This window comes from Pecten maximus, unplaced genomic scaffold, assembly GCF_902652985.1.
Source record: "Pecten maximus unplaced genomic scaffold, xPecMax1.1, whole genome shotgun sequence".
NCBI lineage: Eukaryota > Metazoa > Mollusca > Bivalvia > Pectinida > Pectinidae > Pecten > Pecten maximus.
Window position 1 is genome coordinate 2065 of NW_022979480.1, and position 18474 is coordinate 20538.

General features: G+C 36.6%; 2 protein-coding genes across 2 annotated transcripts; one reads left to right on the plus strand and one right to left on the minus strand.

Annotated features, from left to right (window-relative positions):
- Positions 1-2033: 2033 nt before the first annotated feature.
- LOC117318706 lies at positions 2034-8937 on the minus strand (the record flags this gene model as incomplete). Its single annotated transcript, XM_033873665.1, has 1 exon — positions 2034-8937. A coding segment is annotated over exon 1 (6904 nt), but the record flags the coding sequence as incomplete, so codon positions are not given.
- An 8612-nt stretch (positions 8938-17549) lies between these two features.
- LOC117318707 lies at positions 17550-18224 on the plus strand. The gene has a single exon (XM_033873666.1). The coding sequence runs from the start codon at positions 17550-17552 to the stop codon at positions 18222-18224; it is 675 nt and encodes a 224-aa protein (XP_033729557.1).
- Positions 18225-18474: the final 250 nt, after the last annotated feature.

The following is an 18474-nucleotide window of genomic DNA, read 5'->3' on the forward strand; positions in this document are numbered from 1 at the left end:
ATTCAATAATTCTCATAAGTATGTAAAGATTTAAAATCTGCTTGCTATATGATATGAATTATGATATATCACAATGACAGTTATTCTTGATTGCCGAGGTGATAAATAAAATTCTCAAATACTAAAGACCAAAACATATTTCAACTTATTAAAATTAATGCACGAAACGTTTGGTTGATTTCAATGGCAATGGATTTTCATACCTTTTTGTATTTGTAATAGTACAAAAACACACTTTACTCATTGACTGAATAATGATATGATGTAAAAGAAGGGAAATTATTCACTTATCTAATTAATCTTTAAAAAAAATCCATTTAAGCACTCTCTGAAGCAGTTACTGTAGTAATGAATTGCACAGACATGAGGTCATTTCATGCAAGATAATAGATTTACTGTTCAAAATGATACAAATTATGAAGTTTTCTTTTTCAGCAATAACTTCTATAATTTTGATGAGAAAATGTTGCAGGACTTATTATGTAATGTTTAAACTTTTATAGCTATGGTGTAGTTTTATCGTTATAACCTTATATAATTAACATTATCGACAAACAAATTCAAGACAATTGGAAAGTGGTATAAAACAATTACCATAGTACATGTATAACACTTGTTTGTATTGTTAATTGATGATTGCGAGCATTAAATAAATAAAAATAGTTATACATATAAAACATATATATAGATAAGAAACAATTACACCTCTTGACGTTTTAAATCTATCTTAGTTCTTACGAGTGTAATTGAAATAACACAGACGAAAATTAACTCTTTCCCTCGTACTACATAATACTATTGTAATTGTGAATTGAACAGATATATATCAGGGTAATACATTTATATACATATATATTTCAAAAGGTTATTTTCTCCGAGTTGATGAGCTTTTTTTCTTACTGAATGTCATTACACTTTTCAACAGGTTTTTGTTGGTGTCATTTAGATCAGCGGTAGATTTCCTCGGGGTTGATCGTCCATGTTCTGATTAAAAGTAATTCAACACTTTTTCACATGTTTTTGTCAGTGTAACAGAATATTTCCGCTGGGTTGGTCTTCTATTTTCTGAACGAATGTCATTATCACTCTTTTCGAATGATTTTAGTTCTTGTCCTATTCTGTCATCATAGTACTCATGATCATAATGAAACACTAGGTTGGAGTATTCAATTTTTCAAATTTAGTATTAATTGCTAATGAAAAGTTTATACATACAAACAGAATTGTTTTAGTACAACTGTTCACATGAAATTTAAAATGGTGTACATATATAATGTTGAAGATTCACCATGTATATAATCAATCCCCACAATGAGATTGAAACATGGAAACTTGTATAATCCATCCCCAATGGAGCTATTGGAGTCCAATACAGTGTTAACGAACACTATTCAAATTTTCAAGGTAATGGATTAGACAGGTTACCAGTGAATTGAGTGGAAACCCTGATTACCCAAACCACTCAGCTACCCAGTCCACTATCAAATATGTCCTGCACCATTCACACACTGAATGGCACAAACATGTTTGATAGGGGAGCAGAGATTGATTTCAAGACAGGTTTTGTTATCTGTTGTGCTAGTAAATTTGAATTGCACTGTAAATCATATTATGATCTGACCAGTATGCGTCTAGGACACCATTTTGTATCAGTGATGCATTTGTGTAAATGTGGTCTATTTGTGTGTGGGACTTTGTTGTTTGTTCATGAAGAACCTGTTTGCAACTGAATGTTTTTTCTATGAAGTCAAGGAAGTTATTTGCTGGCTTTTGTAAATCGATATTGAAATCTCCCATTATCATAATCTTCTCTTTGGGATCAATGTGGGGTAGCAAGTTTGTCTGTACAAAAGTTGAGAATAATAGAAATGGACATGAAGGTTTTTTGTAGACAACTACATACTGCAGAATTGCAGAACTCGACTTTACCACCAGTAGAGATAGCTCTACATTTTCAGAAGAAAAGGGCAAAAACCTTTGCACTTCGAGGTTGCTTTTTACATATACAACAAGTCCATGATGTGGTCTTGTACCTGAACAGTGAGAATCATTTCTGTAAATTTGATAATCGCTCAACGATACAGTTTCGTCAGCATCTCTATCACAAAGTCTGGATTCTGCAATTCCAATTATGTCTGCAGCATAGACATTTGGATCTGACTTGATATCAGCAAAATGTTTGTGAAGAGATCGAGCATTGTTGAATAGACATTTTGTTTCCGCTTCAATGTGATATAGAGGTCTGAAGCAAAGTGTTAATACATGTTCTCTAAGTCTTTGCATTTCTGAGTCAACTGCTTCATCTTTGGCCAAGCTTAGCTCATTAAAATCAAGGATATGTAGCTGATTCAAAGATTTCACTCTAGAAAGTGCAACATAATGGATATGCGGTATCTTTCGTGCTCGTGTTTGATTCAAACTAACGACAACGCCTCCAAGAGTAGCACCCTGAGCTTTATGCACAGTTTTTGCTGCTGATGGTTGAAGTGGAAATTGAACTCTTTCAAATGTTTTTCTGTTGTATAGAAAAGTTCGTTTTGTTTCAAACATTGGTGTCCATGTGGCATCAATAGTTGAAGTATACAGGTGTTTGTATTGATTTCTTCGGTTTGTGCCAACTTTGAAGTCATCAAACTGAACCCAGACTATTGCAGGTCTTGTATTGGAATCTTTGTATTCAATATGCTTCACTACACAGGTTGCACCATTGGTCAAACCGTCACTCACTTCAAGATTTACAGATACGTCATATAGCATGTCTACAGCTACTGCAAGGCTAGATTTGAGCTGTCCTGTTGTTGATTGTTTATCTGGCAAAGCTTGTATTAATCTGTTTTTAATTTCTGCTGACATTTTGGTTTGTGAAATAATGTCTGTATCAGCCTTAACGGTGACCTTGTTCGTAGGAAGTTTCTCAATCAGAGTTGAATTGAAGTCATCCACAAATCTATTTTCTATGAATAAATGAGTGATAGAGCTTGGGTAGTTTTCCTGTCCTTGGACTACTTTACGTTCTGAGAGCAATGATCGGTCTTGTGCGGACAATTCACCATGGCGAAGTCTGTTAAGAAGTTCTGCAAATTGGACATCTCCTTTTTGTCTCATGATTTCATCAAGCTCAAAAACTTTAAAGTGCTTTTTCCAGAGATTTGTTGCCAAGCCTTGACCTGGGTTTGAAAGGTCTTTAAAAATCCAAGAGTCAGCAATAGGTTGAAGCTGGTACAAGTCACCTACAGCAATAACACTGATTCCACCAAAATCGGTTTTTTTGCCAGTCACTTGTTGAAGCCTTTCATTGATAAAAGTTAGTAGTTTATTGCCAACCATGGAAATCTCATCAATGATGACAACTGACAAATTTCTAAACTTTGTTCTGAGAGAGTTCAATTCATCAGCATGCATATGTTGCTGTGTTTGATACATTTTCTTGTGAAAAGCAGAAGCAAGTGTAGTACCACCAATATTGTACGCAGCTTTTCCCGTGTATGCACATAACATTATTCTGACATCCTCTGGGTCTTCTCCCTCTTCAGAACATAATGATCTATGTAATGTCTGATATACTGCATCAATTACTACAGATTTTCCTGTCCCTGCTCCGCCAGTAAGAAATGCATACAATGGTTCTTCTTGATTTCTAATGAATTTTGTGACATGATTGTGGAACTCTCTTTGCTTAGGGTTGAGAGATTGTAGCAGTGTATAGTATTGATCATCAGGCAAACGAACAGCGCTAGCTTCTATATCTGTTGTTTTTGAACCTAAACCAATTTCGGGTCCGATGTCAAATTGTTTATGCTGAACAGAATCTGGGTCAAAATGGATTAAATCTTCAGAAGGTGAACTACCAACATCTGCGTCTTCAGCTTCGACATGTTCTGTATTTGGTGCAACTTCATCAAAATCAAACGAGTCTTCCTCAGCGTGTTCTTTTGCTTGTTCCAATTCGTCTGTAAAGTGTTCATAAACCTTTTGTTTTATTTGAATCGTTTCAGCATTTTTCTTGTAATGTTCCTCATGAGTGTCGCAGTTACCAAGGATGTCTTTTTGCTCATTTCGCCATGGCAGATATAAAAGGAGTTTCTCTCTGTAGTAGTTTTCAGGATTAGTTTTTTTGCTAAATCCGACAAATCTGATGACTCGGTCATTTTTGCGTTTCCTGATTTTTATACCATTTTTCAATGTCACAAGTACATCTTTAGCTGTGAATGGCTCTGTTTCCATTTCAGTATCTGAGGTGTCTTGTGTGTTTAATTGAACATCATTTTTCAGTTCATCGTCATCATTTTTTTCTTCATTTCGTTCTGGCTTTAACATATCTTTAGGGAATGTTACTTCTAGTTGGGAGACGTAATCAGCCAAACACCACTGTTCTAACTTTTTTGGGCGTTTTGAGTACCTCTCAATCATACTAGTTGCATGAATGTCTGTAGAGTTTTCTGGTAGTTCATTGATCTCATTTTCTGTTTTAAGGAGAAAGACCCTTTCACCAGGTATAGAAGTGTTGATGAACACCACATCTCGGGATGCTTGTGGCAAAGGCATCTGGAGTATTAGGTAACTGGCTTCTTGAGCACTGACCTCAACAAAATTAAGAAACTTGTTACCAATATGTCTCACTTGGTGCTTTAAGTCCATATTTCCTTCAGCTGCTTCTTGTGATGCCTTGTCTAGCATAGCACTTATGCCTCTCTGTGATTTACTGATGTACGAGACTATGTATGTTGCACAAGCATATGGGTCAAGTACAAACTGGATGTCCAAGTTAGCAGTCCAAGCTTTGAGAACAGCTGGATTATAGTAGTTTACCCTCATTTCGGATGGACATCTTTTAAGGAAAATTTTCGGACCTTTTAAAGATGCTCTGATGCACTTGATGTACTCTTCAAGCGACATGTCTACAACGTCATGGAGGAAAGTTTTAAACTGCATGTCACAACCATCTTTGTACTCGTTCATCTTTTGTTGCAGATCCTTATACTTTTTCCTGTACTGTTCAATGTCCGTTTCCAGAGGCTCAAGCAGCATAGTTTGTGGCAATGGAGGGAGAGGAAAGCCAAATCTACACACAGATTTTCCACCTTTTTTACAGGTTTTAGAATGCTTGTGTACTTGGAGGTTAATAAGAGGTTCAAATTCTGGATCATCCGTTTGCAGTGAACAAGTGACATATTTGTCTATGTATTCCACTATCAAAGTTTCGTCATCATTTGGATATTTTGGTGCATCATTTGTCCAGAGAAGCATGTGTATGTGTGGTGAACCTCTATTCTGGAACTCAACTCTCCTGAAAACATCGGTAATAGCTCCGATTGGGTTATGGTTATTTTTCAAGAAAGTGGTGATGAACTCTTGTACCCTATTGTCAAAATATCTGGCACAGGTCACTGGATCTTTCTTAACCAAGTTAGTTTTTGTTTTCCAGTCTAATGATTCAAGATTTTCATCTGACAGAATAGTTCCGTCTAGTGTAGCCAAAGTTTGCAGAAGGTCTGGCCATCTTGTGTCAGCTGAAGACAATGACATGAACCATGTTGGTAGACCCAGTTGTCGTATCATTGCAAATGCATCTTTTTTCTTGGATGACAGGTATGCAGGGGAGTTTCTCAATGTTCTAAAAATATAGTAACCCTCATTCAGTCGAACAATTTGATTTGCAGACGGTTCATTTCTAACTTGTCCAGCGGTTATCTTTTTCCCTTCTGATTTGCATCGCCTAACTGCAAGGTTGACTTTGTCACCGACTTGTTTGATCTGGATTTTTTTCAGTTTAAAAAAGATATTTGGAACGGACTGAGCAGCTCTTCTATCAACACTTCTCAATTCCCATTTTGCAATGTCACTGTAATATACATTTTTGGTTCGGTTTTCATTGTCCACTCTTCGCTGCCCACAAAATATGGAAGGAAAGCAAAGGTATTCTGCATCTTTGTCTTCATACAAACCAACAGGTTTCTGATTTTCTCCAGGAGCAAATACATATATTTTGTTTGTGTCAATAACTGCTTCATCCACTAGTGTATCTGTATTGCCTTGAGTTCCATCTTCTGCAGAAATTTCACAAAAGCCATCAGATACCTCCTCAGAGTCTCTGTCATCTCTTGAATGAGAACTGCCAGTTAATTCTGTAATAAGCTCATCCTCTGCTTCTGTTATTCTTTTCTCCCAAGTGTGGTCAATTTTTATGTTTGAATTTTTGTATAGCTCACTGTTTTCCATCAACCATTTTAGAGCTTTTATAACAATCTCAGGACGAATGTTTTCAGAAAAACAAGACGACTTGTGAGATAAACGCTTTTTCAATTTCACTGCAATCGTTACATGTACATCAAGTTGCCTCGGAAGTGCATTGATAGTTGGCTGTATGTCAACAGGCACATTCACAATATTTCCTTTTGCAGATAACTGACCACCTCTGGGAAGCTCACGTATTTGCATAAACGGAATCCGTTGTGATATCAACCTTTCTTCCAGAGAGTGCAAATTGAGAACCGCAGGTGTTTTAGGCCAAGACATGCCATTTTTTACCGACAACTTCGGTATCTTCTCTTCTCTTAATGAAGCCAGACACGTCGAGCACAGCCATTCTTTTCCATCAACTGACCCAAGACCTGTACATATTTGCTTGCTTTCCAATGAAATGTGAGCTTTGTCAAGTTGGACAACACTTTTACGAAACCATGTTTGATGACAACAGGTACAAGCATAAATTAGGCCATTTGCGACTCTCGCACGAAACTTAACAATGGACTCATCAATTGTACTACCCACTTGTCTTTTTTTGCTTAATGATCTTTCATGTTCTACCAATTCAACAGCCTTTCTTTTCAAGGTTTTAGAAAACCTGTCTTTGCTTCTTTCCATTTGTCGATGCATTTTTCTATTTTCTTGCTTTTTCACTCTTTCCTTTTCAAGCTGCAGTGGATTTGTTCGTAAAAGTCTTTTCCTTTTCATCTCAAGTTTACAAAATTCCGGGTTTTGTCTGGCTTTTGTCTTGCTTTTGAGCATGCTTTGTCTTTCCTTTTGTTTCATTTCAATATTTTCTCTTGATGTTTGTTTCACTTTAAGTTCTAAATCTCTAAATTCTTTTTGTCTCGCCTTTGTCTTGGTTTTAAGCGTGCTTTGTCTGTCCTTTTGTTTTGTTTCAATATTTTCTCTTGACCTTTGTTTCGCTTGAAGTTCAGACTCTCTATATTCATTGTTTTGTCTCGCCTTTGTCTTGGTTTTAAGCGTGCTTTGTCTGTCCTTTTGTTTTGTTTCAATATTTTCTCTTGACCATTGTTTCGCTAAAAGTTCAGACTCTCTATATTCATGGTTTTGTCTCGCCTTTGTCATACTTTTAAGAGTACGTTGTCTTTCCTGTTCTTTTGTTTCAATATTTTCTCTTGACCTTTGTTTCGCTTGAAGTTCACATTCTCTAAATTCCTTGCTTTGTCTGACCTTTGTCTTGGTTTTAAGAGTGCTTAGTCTTTCCTTTTGTCGTGTTTCAATTTTTTCTCGTGATCTTTGTTTTGCTTTAGTTTCATTAGCTCTAAATGCCTCGTTTTGTCTGGCTTTTGCCATGCTTTGTAGTGTGCTTTGTTGTCCTTTTAATTTATATTCTGGGTTTTTCCGAGCTTTCTGCTTGCTCTTTACAGAACAGCAATTTTGCCGGTCTCTAAAACTTGAACTTTGCCTTCTTTTCTGCATATATTCTTTCATATATGTTTTTTTATTTACAGATGAATGTTTTACTTTCAACAATGCTTTTTCAGTCTGATAGTCAAAGTATTTGTCAATCAATGACCTTCTCACTGCAATCTGTCTCACGATAGTGATTGGTTGAATTTCGAACTGGCAGTGACTGTTCATAGGAATGTTTGCACTTCGGTAATACGAAAACATGAAATTTACCAAATGTTCTGTATTGTGAAAACTAATTTCAACTGCTCTGCCGTCAACACATGACAAGCCATCAAGGCCATGCGAGTGTGAATCAAATAATGAAGGATTTCTGTTGCTATCTAGATACACTGCTGAGCAAATCCCTCCAACAATTACAAGACCTTCATTGTAGTTAGAAAATAATCTGTCAACACCTTCCTGTAGGTTCAATGTTTCTGGTAAGTCATTCCAATCAGAGTGAGTAACACAGCCATATATCTGCTCATGGTACTGTACTTTATAATTTTGTCCGAACACACAAACGGTCAAAGGCAGTTCTTGAAACTGTAGCATCTTCGAAACAAATCTGTTGGTTGATTTTAACTCTGCCATTCTTATTCTAAATAACTCATCCCCAGCTAAGAGAATATTATCAATGTTTTGAAGTTTTGACGCTTGATATTGTTCAGTTTGTAAGGATATCAGTGAAATTAAACTGTTGCAAGTACACTGCATTCCTCTTGAAACTGCTGGAAATGATTCACTTGCCTGGTGAACAGAGCCAAATTTCAAAGATATATATGACTGTTGGTCAAGTCTTGGTTGCAAAGAGAAATATCGAGCTTCCACATAAAAAATTCTTACACACTGCTTTTCTGGCAAGACTTTGGTGCCCGAAGGCTGTTCAGAAAAGTTTTCAGTGCCCAAGGGCTGATTTGGTAGGACTTTAGCGCCCGAAGGCTGTTCAGACAAGGTTTCGGTGCCCAAAGGCTGCTCAGACATGTTTTCGGCGCCCAAAGGCTGTTCAGACAAGGTTTTGGTGCCCAAAGGCTGCTCAGACATGTTTTCGGCGCCAGAAGGCAAATCATGTACCCTTTTTAAGGAGGTGGTATCCCCCCGTCTCATGGTACTATTTTTTACGTGGCCAGTATCCACGAGTCTTTCAGGTCTGTCACTTGTCACACAGTCACTCGTAATGTCTATGGTACTATTTTTAACGTGGCCAGTATCCACGAGTCTATGTGTGTTGTTCTTCTTCGCCAAGGCACTCTTCCAGTTCTTCTTACGAGGCATCTTCCTGCAAAATACAAGGTGTGTTTACAGTGTTTGAAAGTTTATATGAAAATTCCTTAGACAATTGGTCTACAGAAAATTTAAACCCCTTAGCCCAAGTCATTTTCAGATAGACCCATTTTGTAAACATATTGTTTAAAGTAGCCATCATCAAATTCATACTCTTTTAAATGTTTGAAACAAGTAACGCACTATTCTTAGTAAAAAAAAACTTGATTGTAAACTCTGATTTCATATGATTGTTTGTCAGAAAATATAGGAATGTTGTTTACATGAATTTAACTGTATGTCAGGACTCAAACTTTTCATAGCCATGGTGAGTACCCGGAGAAAAACCACCGGCCTACGTTCAGTACCTTACAACTGCCCCATGTAAGTTTCGAACTTGCAACCCACTGGTGGAGGGCTAGTTGGTATACCTTAACCATTTGGCCACCGCGGCCCCTGACTATAACGGCAGGTGCCAAAGGCATCCTGACATTAAAAAGTATTGATAATTGGAGGAAAGAAAAACTGAAACATGAAAAAGATGTAAATAATATCCATACATGAAAGTGAATATATCTAGAATATAATTTAAGATATCCTATGAATAGTAGCTATGAACTTGCACATTTGTGGTAATAAAACATTTGAATATGGCACCAAATTCAATATACCGGTACCAGTATAGTTCCATTGACATAAGTTCTGTGGCCTGGACGAATTGTTGACATAACCTGCAGGACATCCTGTAGACCCTAAAAAGTATGTTTCCGACTCCCCAAAATCTGATTTGACTTTTGACTTTGAAGGGACTTGTCTATTTGACATATCTTTTGGCCCTTCAGATTTCTTTAGAAATAATTACTGGTAATCAACACTACATAATTATAGTGTGCATGACAATATCATTGTACAGAATTTCCTATGTGTTGTATGTAACTATGTATGCGTTTATGTACCAATGTATATGTATGAGCAGATGTACCAGTGGTATAATAGATGTGTGAAAACACAGATATTGTGGGAAGAGGTCAAAAAATGCTCTGTTTAACATGTCCATGTATCATTGTATTGAAAAAAAAAATAACAAGGCACTGCAAACGATACAAATCCCCTCGCGTGCTAACACATGAACTCTGATGCAAAATGGGGGGTGGGGTAATTGCAGGACATTGAAATAACATCAGTCAATAGACATGGATGGGCTTATTATCAGGAATTGGGTCATTGCCAGATAAATATGGTATATATTGTTATGCATTCAACAGTATCTGGCTACGCATCACACTAGCAACTTTATTTCCTGATAGTTATTATAATTATGTGTGTATCTAAATGCATATATAAGCAAAGATTTTCTATAAATAGTAACGGTGACCTTGACCCCCTGAAACACAAACTTGTTTGAGGTATTGCCATGCTTGACCCATATATGAAGTTTGGTCAGGATCCGTTCAGAAATGAAGTCGCAAGAGTGCTGACAAACATTTTCTATAAATAGTAACTGTGACCTTAACCTTGGCACCCTGAAACACAAACTCGTTCGAGGTATTCCCATAAAATATATTAATTGGAATGGTTTCGCAAATTGCATTAATAATATTTATATTGTTTACTTGATCAGATTATGTTTTGTGAATTCATGCAATTTTCAAAACCATACCAATTTATATATATATATATATATATATAAATTATTCATTGACAAACATTTGGGAGACAAGCTATGCTGTTTTAGATTAAATAAAGATATTTAACACAAATGTAATTGCTATTGGACATATTTCTTCAATTTTTTGACAATTTATCCTAATGAGAGTTGTCTCCCTTGAAAAATGTGGACCGGCATAAATTGTCTATTGTGATGTTTTCATATTGTTTTATATTCAGATTCACCCCGAGAAAGGATAGTGTAACTCCATAGGGACTCTTTAACCAAATATCAGCACTCTAGTACAATCATAAAATGATGTATTAAAAAGGTTTGAACATTTGCACAAAATTTTTTAAAAAATGTGTTTTTTTCTCAAAAAAATATTTCAGTTTAACTCAGGAAAGGGATGGTTTAACCCCCACAGGGAACCTAATACCATGTATTACTATGCCTTTCAACACTCACAATATAACCTTAACACAAAGTCCAAATATTTAAAAACAAAAACAAACGAGATACCAGAGGGATCTTGGCGCCCACCATTGAATGATCTTTATAGGTTCTATGTCAGATTGATCTTCTCTCTACTTTTCCCTTCATTTTACTAATCTGTGAAAATTGAGACATCCCTTCAATACTTTTCAAACAAGGGAATCCTAGCTATATAAGAAATTTGAGATTTAACGATAATGGCTGTTTGTTTGCCAGGTTGTTTTCAGGACAGACTAGTCTAAAAATGCAATACAAGGGACCAAGGGGAACCTACTTATCAAATTTGAGAAAGATCGCTTCAGTACTTTGAGAAATAGAGATAACAAACTTCAATTGACAAAATCCAAGATGGCGGTCTGTCGGCCATATTGTTTTCCAATTGATCTCAAAATGCAATAAGCAAAACGAGGCACCAAGGGGAACCTCCATATGAAATGTGAGAAAGATCCCTTCAGTACTTTCTCAGAAATAGCGAAAACAAACTTCAATTAAATCCAATATGCATAACTAGGCACCAAGGGAAACTTACATATGAAATTTGAGAAAGATCCCTTAAACACTTTCTCAGAAATAGCGATAACAAACTTCACTTGTCAAAATCCAAGATGGCTGCCTGTCGGCCATGTTGTTTTTCGATCCGTTTCAAAATGCATTATGCATAACTAGGAACCAAGGGGAACGAACTTATGAAATTTGAGAAAGATCCCTTCAGCAAGAATTGTTTATGGACGGAGGGACGGCCAGCCGGATGGACGGACTACAGACGCAGGGCTATTTGGATAGCCCACCATCATCATCAGATGGTGGGCTAATAAACTAGTTTCAATAGCTAATTGTTACGTTCATAATATATTTCACTATATCAAATATTTCCATTTCAATAATTCTTCTGAATCACATATAACACAGGATTCTGGAAATCCAACAAGAAAGTTAAGATAGATACAATATTTTGTCCACTTGCCCAGGGCAAGTACACCAACATTTTTCACTTGTCTAAACTAAAAAAACTACTTGTCCTGGGCGACGGGCAAGTGGACTTTTACACCCCTGCGGCCCAATAATCGTGATCTCAGGTTAGTTGACCCCTTGTGTCATTTCCGACATACATATAGTCAAACATCTATATGTAAAATGCTGTGAATGTTATCCAAACCACGGGTGCCAGCTAACCGGTATAAATATGTATGGCTTCTTGTTTCCCGACTACTTAATTACTTTTAGTCTCAAAAAATATGCAATTCCAAGAAATAGACATTAGTCTCGGTATAAATATGTATGGCTTCTTGTTTTCCGACTACTTAATTACTTTTAGTCTCAAAAAATATGCAATACCAAGAAATAGACATTAGTCTGCGTCCATATGTTAAGCCAGTGTTTTTTTCAGGTAATTTTTTCAACAGCCTATGCCTTTTCAATTGGGAAAATAATTGCGGTGTTTGGTGAATTTTGGAAAAAAGCAAATAATGACAAAATACTTAAATAAGTCAAAACACTTCATTTATTGGCTTTTCTGGTCTGCCTCATGATATGAAGAGTCAGTAGCAAGCATCCTGGGTTATTACTTGGACTACAAAACAAAGGAAGTCTTCTTGTTTTGTCTACGGACTCTCTGAAACGCTTGCCTGCATGTCATTTGTGGAAAGCGCAACAGTGATCAGGATTCGAGTTACCTCCCTTATACCGTTGATACGACTAATTAAGGCCAACTTGCCTATCGCGGAAGTAAATTTGTCAGTCTACTGTTCATGTTTATGATGATCAACTATCGTACCATAATATTCACATATTCTAGGAATGACATACAATACAGATAACCAGATAGAAATTCAATACAAATGTTTTTTATTTTTTTTTTAAATTGGGAAAAATGCTGTTTCAAAATTGGGAAAATACACCTTTTTTTGACAAGGGGAAAAAGCCCAAAGTGGGCTGTAGATCTAGCCAAAAAAAATCACTGTAAGCTATCTGTTAAAATATTTTTCCTTAAATATTAAACTGTTTGTCAGGTTAGCTGTTGACACAGTTTATTTATACCCAGGAGAAGACCTGTTTTGCTATTCTGCGAACTCTATCACATGCAAAACAAGTATTAATGCAAGTCAAGCAAAACCTTTACTGGTGTAATGCTAAGTAATATTTAGCATCACATAAATTTTAACTATATCTGTTCAGAAATAAGCAAGATATATTTGTACACAAGCTTAATAATGACATTGTATTACGACCATACACAATGATTACAACAACTTAAACTTTGTGTGTGGTAATATGGACGTGGAAATTTACTGTTCACTTCTATAAATAAATTTAAAATGCATGTAATATTTATAACTGAAACCACGTCATCAGCTATAAAAATCAGTTTGTTAAAATGTTATGCCAAATACGAATGAATTAGATAGTTTGACAATCGCGTGCTCGCAACATTTTGATTAAAAACGACATAATCATGTGTACCAGTGATAAAAAAAACAGAAAGAAACAAACAAGAGTTTCTCAAAAATCAATTTTCATTTTATTTAAACTGACTAAAAGAAATGTATTTGTATCAAACCCAACTACACAGGAAACACTGATAATTCAGTCCGACGCAATTGTAAACAATAAAGGAGCAACTTGATCATGTGTATACAACTGATCACGAAAAGGAATTTATTGGTAGGACAGCAGTCGGAAGTACAAAACTACCGGTTTGTATTTATTAGGATTCTGGGCCCAGTCGTCATCCAAAATCAAAGTGACACTTAAATGACGCACTATAGACGCAGCTACAACGAGGTGCAATTCCATATCAGGTGGGCCTGCATGCACGTGAAGACCGACATATAAAAACCAAGATGGTGAATCAACTGCCTTTGCAAGCAAAATAACCACATTCATCACGTAGAAAAATACAAATACCAATTAGCTTATGAACATATGTATCAAATGCAGTAAATTGACAATTTTAACAACTGAATATATCATACAAAGTGCTTTTGAGCAAGACCAATGTAATGTGGGTCAGCCATTACCTGCTGTGAATCCCAGAATGCCTCTCGGCGGTGAACATTCACAACTTCCGGTTTGAAGAGCGTACTTAAGGGAGATAACTGAGTAGGTAATATTTTTCCATTGGGAGTTCAAAATCCACCGTCGACTACTTTTATTTTTAATTATTTTTTAGGCATTTTCTTTCTGAACTTTATTAAAATATATTATTTCTACACCAATACAATAAATATTGAATTCATTACTGGTCATATTTCTTTCTTTTTTTTTTTAAAGAATATTGGTCCTAATTATTCATTAATTATTTATTATCAATCCTTTTTGACCCAGATGCTCAATCAGAAGCTGATGGGGTCAGTCAGGGCTAATATGTGCATACATTATCAGACTGCCATTCCAATATGATAATCATAATCATGCGAGTTTGTTTTTTGCCAATCAAAAATAATCAAATGTCATTTCCTCTAAAGGCATATAGACTATATTAATAACTAGGATTTATACTCATTCTCCAGGTGAAAACATGAGATGTCAAGGCCTTGAAATTCACAGTTTTATCACAACACATTTAAATCTTTTAGGAGACGTTTAAATTATTCTATATCTGGCAGGTCTTTTTTAAATTTTAGTCAATTTGAACATTTTTGGCCACACCCTTCAGGCCCCCAGGGGCCAGTCAGTGGCATTCTGTAGGTACCAGTCAACAGTCATTTTAAATTTATAATTCTAACCAAGTTTGTATTATTTCCTATAACAATGAATAAACAATGCTGTAAAATGTGTTTTCCCTATATAAACTATAGTAAACTTTACCCCCTCCCCAGGGGGAAACAATTAATAGACCCCAGTGTCATAAAATTCATAATTTTGGTAAAAGACCTTAAGACGGATCTTTAAAGAGTATTTGATTGCACCATATCTGAGAGCAGAGAAGAAGATTTTTGAAGTTTTAATCAATCTGACCATTTTTGACCCTGCCCCTCAGGCCCCGGGGGGTCAGTCAGTCGCAAATGTGAGCGTACCCTTCAACAGGCATTTCATATTGATAATTCTAACTAAATTGGTATTATTTCCAACGGCAATTGAACAAATAATGCTCAAAAGTGTGTTTTCCCTATATAAACTATAGTAAACTTTACCCCGTCCCCAGGGGGATACCTGTGACCCGAGTGTCATAAAATTCACAATTTTGGAAAAGGACCTTAAGATCCTTCAATCAATGAAGAGTATTTGATTGCACCATATCTGGGAGTAGACAAGAAGATTTTTGAAGTTTTAGTCAATTTGACCCTTTTTTACCCTGCCCCTCAGGCCCCTCAGGGGTCAGTCAGTGACAATATGTGCCTACCAGTCAACAGCCATTTCATATTGATAATTCTAACTAAATTGGTATTATTTCCTATGGCAATTGAACAAATAAGGCTCAAAAATGTGATTTCCCTATATAAACTATAGTAAACTTTACCCCCTACCCAGGGGCAAACGTGAGACCCCAGGGTCATGAAATTCACAATTTTGGTAAAGCACCTTAAGAGCCTTCCATCTATGAAGAGTATTTGATTCTAACATATCTGAGAGTAGAGAAGAAGATTTTTGAAATTTCAGTCAATTTGACCCTTTTTGGCCCCGCCCACCAGCCCCTGGGGGTCAACCAGGGCTAACATGTACATACCATCAAACTGTCATCCCATGCTGATAATTTGATCCAAGTTAGAATGAATTCCAATAGAAATCCAACAAATAATAGTCAAAAATGTGATTTCCCTATATAAACTATAGTAAACTTTACCCCCTCCCCAGGGGCAAACATGAGACCCCAGGGTCATGAAATTCACAATTTTGGTAAAGCACCTTAAGACCCTTTCATCTATGAAGAGTATTTGATTCTATCATATCTGAGAGTAGAGGAGAAGATTTTTGAAATTTTAGTTAATTTGACCATTTTTGGCCCCGCACACCAGCCCCTGGGGGTCAATTAGGGCCAACATGCACATACCATCAAAGTGTCATCCCATGCTGATAATTTGATACAAGTTAGAATGAATTCCAATACAAATCCAACAAATAATAGTCAAAAATGTGATTTCTTTATATAAACTATAGTAAAGTTTACCCCTTCCCCAGGGGCAAGCGTGAGACCCTAGGGTCATGAAATTCACAATTTTGGTAAAGCACCTTAAGACCCTTTCATCTAAGTTTGATTCCACCTTATCTGAGAGTAGAGAAGAAGATTTTTGAAGTTTTAGTCAATTTGACCCTTTTTGGCCCCGCCCCTCAGGCCCCTGGGGGATGGGGACCATATAATTCACAATTTTAGTTGAACTTTAGCCATAGAAGCTCCCTGCCAAATTTCATTGAATTTGGTTCAGTGGTTTTGGAGAAGAAGTCGAAAATGTAAAAAGTTTACGGACGGACGACGGACGACGGACAAAAGGCGATTAGAATAGGTCACTTGAGACTTCGTCTCAGGTGACCTAAAATGCATGCTGGAAACAAACAGGTACTGTTTAACCTCAGCTAATGATATAAATGTATGTGCTTTTCACTTTTGATTATTTAATACATGTAGAGTATTGCCGTCTCCGACTTTATCCGCGTATCATGTCAGGGATCGATTTTTAAGGTGTCGGGATGGGTTTGTAAAGTTGTATTTCAGTTAATGAATGTTGTTATATAAGTTACTGTAAATATCTTAGATCATTACGACTTTTACGACAGATGAGTATTGTATTATGTGACATATATACCTGTTATATCAAGACTATATTACCTGGTAATAGATAATGTTACCAGATATACTGATGTTTTAAACTAGTTTACCTGTTTCCATGCTTCATAAAGGTTTGCACGGAATTTCCTTAGGACGTCGGCGGCAACATTGGGGCCGAAATCCCGGGCACGAGCATGGTGGCGCGTCACCCTCCGGGAGTTCAAGGCATTTTTGGGAATACTAATCAACATGGGTTTGATTAAGAAACCATCCATTAAATCGTATTGGACTAACAAATTGCAGAGTCAGCGAACGCCTTGGTTTCCATCAGTCATGTCCCGTAACAGATTTCAAAACATTCTCACATTTTTTCATACCGTCGACAATTCCAAAATTTAACCAAGAAACAGCCCAAATTACAACCCATCTGATAAATTCAGGCATTTCGTAAATCATGTAAACATGCAATTTAAACGACATTTCATTCCATCTAAACATATCAGCATTGACGAATCTCTTATAAGTTCAAAAAACAGAACAGAAATGACTCAGTACATTCCTACTAAACACTGCAAGTTTGGAATAAAGTTATGGATGCTTGTCGAGTCTGTCAGCGGGTATATCATGCATATGTCAATATATAGAGGTAAAAGGTACGACCCCACACCAGCCGGACAGACACAGGGATCATTCGTGGTATTCACGTTGATGGAAGCGGCAGACCTCCTTAACAAAGGGTACCACTTATTTACAGACGGTTTTTTTTCGTCAATAGATATGGCAAAGCGACTGCTAGAGGCGGGTACTAGATTTACCGGTACATTTCGAGCCAATGCCAGAGGTCAACCACAAGCCATCAAAAAACCGATTCTCAACGCAGGACAAGCTGTATACATGCGACAGGGCAGTATTTTACTATGCGCATACAAAGAGAAGCCTACCAGGAAACCCGTCCGTTTGATATCAAATTGTCAAACAGCAACAGTAACAAACGCGAGGCAAAAACCGGAAATGGTAAATCTATATAATCGGTTCATGGGAGGGGTTGACCTTAATGACCAACTCACATTGACATATGACGACAATAGGAAAAGTGTAAAAGCTTGGAAAAAGGTTGTTTGGAACATGATACACAGAATTTTGTTGAATGCATACATATGCTATACACACAACACTGACCGACACCTAATTGTTAGTCGCGTTGAGTTTATCCAACTCATTGTGGAAAGCCTATGTCAAGAACAGCTTGACCAGCGTATACCTGGTGGAATTCGACGTCGCCATAATCCCATGGGTGTGGTTCCCATCAATGGTCAGAGAGAATGCGTGGTATGTTCACGTCATGATGGGAATGGAAGACGTCGTGCTAGAAGCGCATGTCGAATGTGCCACCGTGGATTACACGCCCAATGCATGAATGACCATGTATGCCGACGTGACGTTGAACAATAAACTGCTATTATCACTCATGTGTTATCATTAATGTACATGCCCAGTCAGTCATATAACTTGTAACAGCATGAATTACGGTGAGTGATGCGACAATCGCTAACCTAAATGATGCTGAATTTTCAAAATCACCTTACTTGTTTTAGCCAAGATTCAAATGAAAGTTTCCGCAAAGTGGACTATCAATAGTTTAATTGGTACACATAAAACTCGTAGCAAGAATTTGCGATATGTCGTCAGATTATAACATGAG

Excerpts from the sequence above, each read along its gene's own strand:
- LOC117318707 (XM_033873666.1), top strand. The coding sequence starts at position 17,550 with ATGGCAAAGCGACTGCTAGAGGCGGGTACTAGATTTACCGGTACATTT.